This window comes from Eurytemora carolleeae, unplaced genomic scaffold (genome assembly GCF_000591075.1).
Source record: "Eurytemora carolleeae unplaced genomic scaffold, Eaff_2.0 scaffold463, whole genome shotgun sequence".
Classification (NCBI taxonomy): domain Eukaryota; kingdom Metazoa; phylum Arthropoda; class Copepoda; order Calanoida; family Temoridae; genus Eurytemora; species Eurytemora carolleeae.
In genome coordinates this window covers 84,048-94,693 of record NW_019396366.1, presented here as the reverse complement: position 1 = coordinate 94,693, position 10,646 = coordinate 84,048, and the positions used below count along the sequence as shown (strand labels likewise).

Below are 10,646 nucleotides of genomic sequence, written 5' to 3'. Positions count from 1 at the left end.
ACTGTAGTCCCAATTCAAGGACTACATAATACAATGTATCCATTTGTATAGTTCTGTATTGCCCTCTGAAGTCCTGAGTAGTCCCATGAGACTACTCCTCTTTGTAGTCCTCTGTAGTCCCGATTCAAGGACTATATATTATAATGTATCCCTCTGTATAGTTCTCTCAATTCCTGAGACTACTTACTTCTTAGAGTTCTCTGTATATAATACAGGAATACAGGAATGCAACCTATACTTTAAGTTCTCTATACAATACAGGAATACAATATATTCGCCCAAAATGCATGTGAATTTGAACCTTCATGATACAAGAAGAGTCGAACTAATATGATACTTAAGTTCCTTGAGTCGAGAATATTAGCTCAGAAATATGAAGGAGCAGGTTGAGAAGGAAAATAATGGCTGAGATTATATTAAGTATAGAGAATTAGAGTGTTAGAGGATCTGAGAAAGGATGTAAAGGTTAGGATTGAATGAGCGTCTCAGGCCGGGTTTGGCCCGGAGAGAAACCTGGGGTGGTTTGAGTGTGAGAACAAGATTATTATCAGAGCAAGATCGGGTCAATTAGAAACTAGAGGAGTAGATGAGAACCTGGAGCTCGGGTCACAGGTTATCTGAGCTGGTGCTGGTACCCGGAGAAACTTAATTAATCCTGTAACATACACAATTCTCCTCATTAATTCTTAACTTGAATAATAATGAGCCTTTCTTCCGGGCCTGTTCTCCTTGCTACCTAGAGATCCCTGATCCATCCTAAACCTGAAGAATATCCCAAACCTGAGCATAAATGATTGTAAACCTAATCCTACCCGCGACTCCTGATCCCGTATTTGGAATTTAAACTATTCAAAGGAATTTTCTTTCTTATAATCTTTTTTCCCAGAGGGTTGGCATGGTTGTCGAACTGTTGAGAACTCTGGCTAACCCCGCATTTTCTAGTTTTGACTTCTAACCCAGGAGTTCTAGGAAGGATTGAACAATGGCTTGTTAGGGTTAAAAGGAATCTAGTAAATAGCTGGAATAGTTGAACATTGTGCTTATAACGGAAGAGAATACCATTATAAAAGTTACATTTTTCAAATCTGTTCCTAGTTGGGTCACAGTTGACATGTAGAAATTCTAAATGAGTATTCTACATAGTCGCCTTGGTATTTGACATGATTGCCACTGTAGAGAATAAACTCCCCACTGTAAAGTATATACTCCCCACTGTAAAGTATATACTCTCCACTGTAAAGTATAAACTCTCTACTGTAAAGTATAAACTCTCCACTGTAAAGTATATACTCTCCACTGTATAGTATATACTCTCCACTGTAAAGTATATACTCTCCACTGTAAAGTATATACTCTCCACTGTAAAGTATAAACTCTCCACTGTAAAGTATATACTCCACTGTAAAGTATATTCTCTCCACTGTAAAGCATATTCTCTCCATGACAGATTACTTTATTGACAATCTCTTTAGTTTAGATTATATTGTTTGTATTCTCATAGTTGGCTAAAAAAGATCTTACAAAATCTTTCATGTCTTTGGTAATCAAGAAAATCTCGGAACTTTTGTTTTATAATTCTAAAATCTGAAGGTTTAAAGTTTTAGTTTTCAACAACATTGATATAAAAGGATACATTATTCTGTTTAAAAAATCATTTCCCATAGCAATTTTACATATTTATAAAACATGAAATTATGTTGAACAAGTCTTCATCTGAATCTATTGTATTCTTCTCCTTGAGGTAGTAACCACAAATCACAGCTAGAAACTTTTAAATATACAGATTTAAGCTCTTCCAACAAGATGCAATTCAAAAGCTCCCAACTCCTATGTCGGAAACTGGAAAAAAAACTTTTTGAAATTCTTTCCCTAAATTATAATCTTTTTAAAATTAAATCATTCAGATTATTCTTTACATTGTTCTTAAACTAGTATTGGCCTGTGCTCAACCTGCCGCCACACCTACGCATATATTCAGGCCAATAGGAGACAAGCAGCTGCCTTGCTGGACACAGGCATGGGAGGATAGGCCAACTCAGGTTCTCACGGTAGCACATGGGGGCGAGAGATGATATGATATTCAACCTATATTGCCAAGAAACTTAATCAGGTGAAATCAGGTTTACAGGATTCAAATATATACTATTATGATCAGGGTTCATGTTCTCCTCTACTCCGCTCTATCCAGGGTTTATTTTCTCGTCTACTCTACTCTATTCCAGGGTTCATGTACTCCTCTACTCTATTCCAGGGTTCATGTACTCCTTTACTCTATTTCAGGGTTCATGTTCTCCTCTACTTCACTCTATTCCAGGGTTCATGTTCTCCTCTACTTTACTCTATTTCAGGGTTCATTTACTCCTCTACTCTATTCCAGGGTTCATGTTTTCCTCTACTCTATTACAGGGTTCATGTTCTCCTCTACTTTACTCTATTTCAGGGTTCATGTACTCCTCTACTCTATTCCAGGTTTCATGTACTCCTTTACTCTATTCCAGGGTTCATGTTTTCCTAATGCAAAAGTTATTCTGGCTATTTAATAAGGCCCTTTTAATCTGCTCTACTCTTAATCTCTACTTTTATACCTTGTTGGACGAAGGAGTGTTTTTTACATAATTACATATATTTTTACATATTACAATAATCTCTCTCTATGCACTCTTCTCTATTCCAGGGTTCATTTTTTCCTCTTCTCTATTCCTGGGTTCATGTTCTCCTCTACTCCGCTCTATCCATGTTTTATGTTCTCCTCTACTCTACTCTATTCCAGGGTTCATGTTTTCCTCTTCTCTATTCCAGGGTTCATGTTCTCCTCTACTCTACTCAATTCCAGGGTTTATGTTTTCCTCTTCTCTACTCTATTCCAGGGTTCATGTTTTCCTCTACTCCGCTCTATCCAGGGTTTATGTTCTCCTCTACTCTACTCTATTCCAGGGTTCATGTACTCCTCTACTCTATTCCAGGGTTCATGTTCACTTCTACTCTACTCTTTCCAGGGTTCATGTCCTCCTCTACTCTATTCCAGGGTTCATGTTCTCCTCTACTCTACTCTATTCCAGGGTTCATGTTCTCCTCTACTCTACTCTATTCCAGGGTTCATGTTCTCCTCTACTCTATTACAGGGTTCATGTTCTCCTCTACTTTACTCTATTTCAGGGTTCATGTACTCTTCTACTCTATTCCAGGGTTCATGTACTCCTTTACTCTATTCCAGGGTTCATGTTTTCCTAATGCAAAAGTTATTCTGACTATTTAATAAGGCCCTTTTAATCTGCTTTAATCACTTCTACTCTACTCTTTCCAGGGTTCATGTCCTCCTCTACTCTATTCCAGGGTTCATGTTCTCCTCTACTCTACTCTATTCCTGGGTTCATGTTCTCCTCTACTCTACTCTATTCCAAGGTTCATGTTCTCCTCTACTCTACTCTATTCCAGGGTTCATGTTCTCCTCTACTCTACTTTATTCCAGGTTTCATATTCTCCTCTACTCTATTACAGGGTTCGTGTTCTACTGTACTCTATTCCAGGATTCATGTTCTCCTCTACTCTATTCCAAGGTTCATGATCTCCTCTACTCTATTCCAAGGTTCATGTTTTCCTCTAATCTACTCTATTCCAAGGTTCATATTATCCTCTACTCTATTTCAGCCTTCATGTTCTCCTCTATTCTACTCTTTCCAAGGTTCATGTTCTCCTCATGGTCTCTCAGTAGAATAACAGAAATGTTTACGAGAAGAGAAACGCCGAGCGTAACGAATTCATTGTACATATATTACGTATACTTAAGAACTGATTTGTACACACCCATGTATTTGGATAGAAACAAATAGACCGACAAACATTAACCTGGATTACTCCAATAATAATATTTGCTGAACTCTAGGAATCTGTATTTAGCAAATACCGTCTCCAAGGTTAAGGTTTAGTACATTTCCATCCATAGCGAAGGAGGATTTACAGAGTTAGCATTCAATTTTGCCATTGTCGAATTTAGCATGCTAAGCGCCTTATTTTTGGAAAGACATATTTATAAACTGAATTTTCACCTATTTAGTTATTTGAATAAAACCTCAGTTGTTGGATTGTGCGTATTTTTTTACTCCAAAATATTTTTTTGTCAATGGGCCGAAAGTTTTCATTAAAGAAATAAATAGAAAAAATACCAAAAATTTTTTTTGAGGGGAATTTTATTTATAGTCGAGAAAGTTAATTTTGATCTGAATCCAAAGTTTGAACGGGAAATCTCCATAAATAAAGATAGGAAATCAAATTTAATTTCCAAGGGAAAAATGCGGGAAACAAAAGAAGGAAAAAATAAACAAAAAACAAAAATCAGGAATGATATTATCCATCATAATACAGGCCCAGTTTGTGCCTTAAATCAGGAAAAAGAAAACGAGGAAAATGCGGGAAAAACGTTATTATATTTTTTATTGTAAACATGTTGAAAATATATTCCTGGAGTTTATCACTAATCTGACCTTCTTGCAAAATCTCAAGAAAATAGCTCTAAAAATGAAGGCGTGGTGAAAATTTGTGTCATTTGAGGGGAAATATGCCCATTCCCTTTTGGAAGAAAATATGAATGTTGTCAAGGGTCAAATGTGACACAGTTCTATGTCGTGGTTTTTTATATAGACATTAACTAACACAGTAAATGAGAAAACAAAAAACATAAAACACTAATTTTACGACAAATTGAAGCACTTTAGTTTACATTTTTAAACATTTTGTCTAAGACTGGATACTGAAATGTCACCAGGATGTTTACTTATTCTCCAGTTTCATCTACTGTACTCTTTCATATATTTGCTGTTACTCCGTAATCTATTTTCTCTCTGTGGACGGTACATTTGGACTGTAAAGTGTGTGGTCCAGGAGTAAAAGGATAAAATTCTAAATATTTTGCAGTAAAGATAATAAAGAAATAACGAAATAATAGCTTTTAGCTCCGTCCTTCCCAGGGTACAGCTCGAATTCTTGTTTAGATTTTTTAGACTAATTCTAGAATTTATGGAACTCTAAACCTATTTATAGATGAAGCTATAGAACTAGCTATGGATGAAACTCTAGAAATTTCTATGGATGGAACTCCAGAACTATCTATGGATGATACTCTAGAACATTCTATGAATGGAACTCTAGATCTATACATGGATGAAACTCTAGAAATATCTATGAATGGAACTCCAGAACTATCTATGGATGGAACTCCAGAACTATCTATGGATGAAACTCTAGAACTATCCATGGATGGAACTCTAGAACTATCTATGAATGGAACTCTATTCTCCTTTCTCAAACAATAAGAAAGGAAACCCCCTTTCTTAAAGGTAAGTAAAACGTTTTGTTTTGTAAAAGTTCAAAAACTGGACTTTTTTTCATAACTCTCTTGTGACACTATTTCTCGACTTTGATATTTAAACTCTTTATATTTATTAGCTGCCTTTTTCCTGTCTCCAATTTAATCTATTTCTGTAAAGATTTTATTTTTTGGCATACTGGTTTTACACTACAGTTTGATTAAATCTTGCACTTAAATCTATTATTTTCTCTTCTCAGAGTTCTCAAGACTAGGAGAACACGACGAGAATCCTGATCAAAATAATGATACTTCAGTATAATTATCCAATAGGTTAAATATCCCCATAATCCTGCTACTACTGTTTCCCTGTGTATCTATGTATCCTACTCCTGTATCCTTGTATCTCTATGTATCCTTTTGTGAAAGGTTTATCTGGAGGAAATATTTTTTATAGGAAACGTTTTGTGTAGGCAACGCTTTGCGAGGAAACGTTTAGTAAGGAACCGTTTTGTAAGGAAACTTTTTGTGGCAGGGTTTTGTGTAGGAAACGTTTTGTGAGAAAACATTCAGTAAACGTTTATAAGGAAACGTTTTGTAAGGAAACGGTTTGTGTAGAAAAGTTTTGTAAGGAAACGTTCAGTAAGAAAACGCGTTGTTGGTGCTTCTACTCAGGTATTTCTGTGTATATAATCCTACTCCTGCATCCATATGTATCTATGCATTCTACTCCTGTATACCTATGTATCTATGTATCCTACTCCTCTCTATTCCCATGTATCTATGTATCATACTCTTGCACCCTTATGTCTATGTATCCTACTCCTGCATCTTTATATATCAATGTATCATACTTCTATATCCCTACTATCTCTATGCTTCTCTGTGTAGCGTCCTGATCCTCATTCTCTTTGTAGCCTCCCTATCATCATAGAGATATTCCTGTATCCCAATGTATCCTATTCCTATATCCTATTCTTGTATCCCTACGTATCCCACTCCTATATCCTACTCCTGTATCCCTATGTATCCTACTTCTATATCCTATTCTTGTATCCCTGCTTATCCCACTCCTATATCCTACTCCAGTATCCCGACGTATTCCCTTCCTATATCCTACTCCTGTATCGTATTCCCTTCCTATATCCTACTCCTGTATCCTTATATATCCCACTTCTGTATCCCTAACTAGGTATCTTTGTATCCGTGAGAAACGTTCAGGTTTATATTTGTCATGCTTATCAGATGAAGGAACCGAGATGGGACACATGCCTAGAGAATTCAAACACCTTCGTCTTAATCCAGACAATAATGAGAATGAATCTAGGGAGAACTGATCAGGTTTTCTGACAGCAGATATCTAACCTCTCCTCTACCCCACAAACCTTCAATGCTAACTGCCAACTTGATCAGTTAATGCTTAAATAGGGAGAAATAATCGGCTAACTAGAATAAATAACTGGAGATACAAACCAACTTCAAAACTTGAATATGTAGTTCTAAGTGACCTTTCATCTAAAGGGACCTTAGCCACTTAAATTGCATTTTACGTGTACTGAATAATTATAATAATAATAATAATAATAATAATAATTGCGCAAGTCACTTTTGAAGAGAAACCACAATTTAAAATAATCAATTTTTGAAATTATAAACCTTCATATCTAATTCATACTTAGTCAGACAAAGCCTGAAGGGTATCGTTGTGAATCGGGCAGTGCTAACTTTACATGGAATGTCACTTGAAATTACGCTTATAGTCCCTTTAAAAATGTCTTTGAGGTACTTTACGCAGGGTGATTTACATTCCACTGGAGGGATTCAGATATCCTTCCTGGGGGTTTATAATTCCACTGGAGGGATTCAGATATATTTCCAGGGGGTTTATAATTCCACTGGAGGGATTCAGTTATCCTTCCTAGGGGTTATAATTCCGCTGGAGGGATTCAGATATCTTTCCTAGGGATTTATAATTCTACTGGAGGGATTCAGATATCCTTCCTGGGGGTTTATAATTCCACTGGAGGGATTCAGTTAAATAATAATAATAATAATATCAATAATCATTAAAACAATATTGAAATTAATGATAATTATAATGTAATGATGATATTAATAATAATAATAATGATAATTATCTTAATAATAATGATATTAATATGACGATTATAGTAATATTAATATTAATAACAATATCAACAACAATAATAATAATAATCTAAATTCTTACATAATACGAAAATATGCCATTTTATGTGAATGCCAGAAATTTATATGGTTGTACAAGTTTTTATGATGAACCCTGCTAGAATTAAAACACGATGAAATTAATTATCTCCAAGGTTTGATAAAAATAGTAGATTTTAGAATGAATCTCAGCTGCATGAGTTTACAGAATGTCAATAGTTTCCAGTAGATTGAGAGGAGAGAGATTTTAACCTGGATTACATTCTTTACTCAATAAATATATTGTGATGGAAATCGAACTTTTAGGGTGGAGAGGGGCGAGGATAGGGGCGTATTCAGGGGAAATTTGAAATTTAAGGTTCCTACAGGGGATGACGGCTAATTCCCCCCCCCTTCCTCCTGGAAAGTTCAAAATTATAAGTACCCCCCATCCCCGGAAAAATCCTGTATATGCCCATTGTAAAGGGAGAGAAGGAGGATTTAAGCCAGGCAAATTGAACAAAAATTTATCACTATTCATGGACGAGATAATTGCTTTAAGGACTACATACAGTCTACACGACCTGGTTCCGATAATTTTCCAAATAAAGAACTCCGTGTTCTTCAAGTTTGCGAATAAAGAACTCCGTGCTCTCCAAGTTTGCAAATAAAGAACTCCGTGCTCTTCAAGTTTGCAAAACAGGGAAACGTGCTTCACAGAAAACTAAAGTTTTCAGCAAAAAAGATCGTAAATTCTTGAACCAAAAGTGACCCTTCATTTGAGGAGTTACATACCCTTGTTCTAAACCTTTGCCTGCGAGAAAATTGGAGTTTCTCGATAAGAATGACTTGCGGATTTAAACAGCGGAGACTAAAGGGTGACTTACATAATTTATCTTCATTTCAGATAAAAGACTGTATCTTTCTTGTTTTTACTCAGATAAAGGTTTAAAGGGTAAAGATGTAATACGGACAATTTTTCATAATCATTATTTGGAATTACGTTGGCAATCCCTTTAATCTAAATGGACAGATAATAAAGAGGGAAAGAATAAATTAAATAAAAAGGTAAATAAGAAAAGGTGTGAAGAATCAAGAGAAGAGAGGGGACAGTGTCACAGTGGAGAAGGTGTGGAGAACCAAGGGAAGAGATGGGACAGTGTCACAGTGGAGAAGGTGTGGAGAACCAAGGGAAGAGATGGGACAGGAGAGAAGGTGTGGAGAACCAAGGGAAGAGAGGGGAGAGGAGAGAAGGTGTGAAGAATCAAGAGAAGAGAGGGGACAGTGTCACAGTGGAGAAGGTGTGGAGAACCAAGGGAAGAGATGGGACAGGAGAGAAGGTGTGGAGAACCAAAAGGGAAGAGAGGGGAGAGGAGAGAAGGTGTGTAGAATCAAAAGAAGAGAGGGGACTAGAGAGAAAGTGTGGAGAATCAAGAGAAGAGAGGGGAGAGGAGAGAAGGTGTGGAGAATCAAGAGAAGAGAGGGGACAGGAGAGAAGGTGTGGAGAATCGAGGGAAGAGAGGGGACGGAGAGAAGGTGTGGAGAACCAAGGGAAGAGATGGAACAGTGGAGAAGGTGTGGAGAATCAAGGGAAGAGAGGGGACAGGAGAGAAGGTGTGGAGAATCAAGGGAAGATATGGGACAGGAGAGAAGGTGTGGAGAATCAAGGGAAGAGAGGGGACAGGAGAGAAGGTGTGGAGAACCAAGGGAAGAGATGGAACAGTGGAGAAGGTGTGGAGAATCAAGGGAAGAGAGGGGACAGGAGAGAAGGTGTGGAGAATCAAGGGAAGAGAGGGGACAGGAAAGAAGGTGTGGAGAATCAAGAGAAGAGAGGGGACAGGAGAGAAGGTGTGGAGAATCAAGAGAAGAGAGGGGACAGGAGAGAAGGTGTGGAGAATCAACGGAAGAGAGGGGACAGGAGAGAAGGTGTGGAGAATCAAGAGAAGAGAGGGGACAGGAGAGAAGGTGTGGAGAATCAAGGGAAGAGAGGGGACAGGAGAAAAGGTGTGGAGAATCAAGGGAAGAGAGGGGAGAGGAGAGAAGGTGTGGAGAATCAAGGGAAGAGATGGGACAGGAGAGAAGGTGTGGAGAATCAAGGGAAGATATGGGACAGGAGAGAAGGTGTGGAGAATCAAGGGAAGAGAGGGGACAGGAGAGAAGGTTTGGAGAATCAAGAGAAGAGAGGGGACAGGAGAGAAGGTGTGGAGAATCAAGGGAAGAGATAGGACAGGAGAGAAGGTGTGGAGAATCAAGGGAAGAGAGGGGACAGGAGAGAAGGTGTGGAGAATCAAGGGAAGAGAGGGGACAGGAGAGAATGTGTGGAGAATCAAGGGAAGAGATGGGACAGGAGAGAAGGTGTGGAGAATCAAGGGAAGAGATGGGACAGGAGAGAAGGTGTGGAGAATCAACGGAGGAGAGGGGACAGGAGAGAGGGTGTGGAGAATCAAGGGAAGAAAGGGGAGAGGAGAGAAGGTGTGGAGAATCAAGAGAAGAGAGGGGAGAGGAGAGAATAGAAAGAAATTTGTTAGGATCCTTCACACCAAGTTGAAGATCTCAATTTTCCTAGTTTTGTGCAAACCCTCAACCCGTGTAATCGATTCCTGGTGGACACCGATGTAACCCCCCCCCCCCCCGGAGAAATAATTAGAAACCCAGGGTTATTTCAACACTTTTCTCTCCTACATAACAAAGGAACAGGAGGAGGGTGGGGGGTCATCCCCTCTTCCCACATCAAGTATCTCATTTGCCACTGTGAAATTAAAAGCCTACTATTTTTGAAAAAAGTCTTAATCTGTTTCCCATTCACAGGGTTTCCCTCCCTCTTATAACATCTCTAGCAGCGCCGACTATCTAGGAAAATGTTTGTTTGTGTATGGCAAGGAAGGGGGAGGGGGGCTTGAAATAGACTTTCTTCCCTCTCCCTTGTATCATGACCCCCCCCCCTGGAGGAAACTTTTAAAACAAACCATGAAAATGAAGAAAGTACGAAATCTGTATTCAAAATCCGCAAAACGGAGACATAAATCTGCCTGCAACACGTAATTACGTCATGAAATTGTAAAATCTTGAAACGCCAAATAAACAAACCTAGCATAAAGAATTCTTGCACCTTTGCACTTAAACAACCATTATTTGACATTCTTTATTTATTTTTCTCTTCAAACAATTCAGTTCGAAT

At 38.0% G+C, this 10,646-nt stretch overlaps 1 protein-coding gene across 1 annotated transcript; it reads left to right on the top strand.

Moving 5' to 3' along the window:
- The first annotated feature begins 373 nt into the window (after window positions 1-373).
- On the top strand, window positions 374-10,016 carry LOC111701804 (golgin subfamily A member 6-like protein 22). The gene is made up of 4 exons (XM_023473233.1): window positions 374-385; window positions 490-612; window positions 1,905-2,048; window positions 8,559-10,016. Exons 1-4 carry the CDS (start codon window positions 374-376, stop codon window positions 10,014-10,016), a joined length of 1,737 nt encoding a protein of 578 aa, XP_023329001.1.
- The last annotated feature ends 630 nt before the right edge of the window (window positions 10,017-10,646 follow it).

Coding starts and splice junctions, on each gene's coding strand:
- LOC111701804 (XM_023473233.1), top strand. Junction 613..1,904: donor ACCTGGAGCTCGGGTCACAG/GTTATCTGAGCT, acceptor TAAATCATTCAG/ATTATTCTTTACATTGTTCT. Junction 2,049..8,558: donor GGCCAACTCAGGTTCTCACG/GTAGCACATGGG, acceptor AAAGGTGTGAAG/AATCAAGAGAAGAGAGGGGA.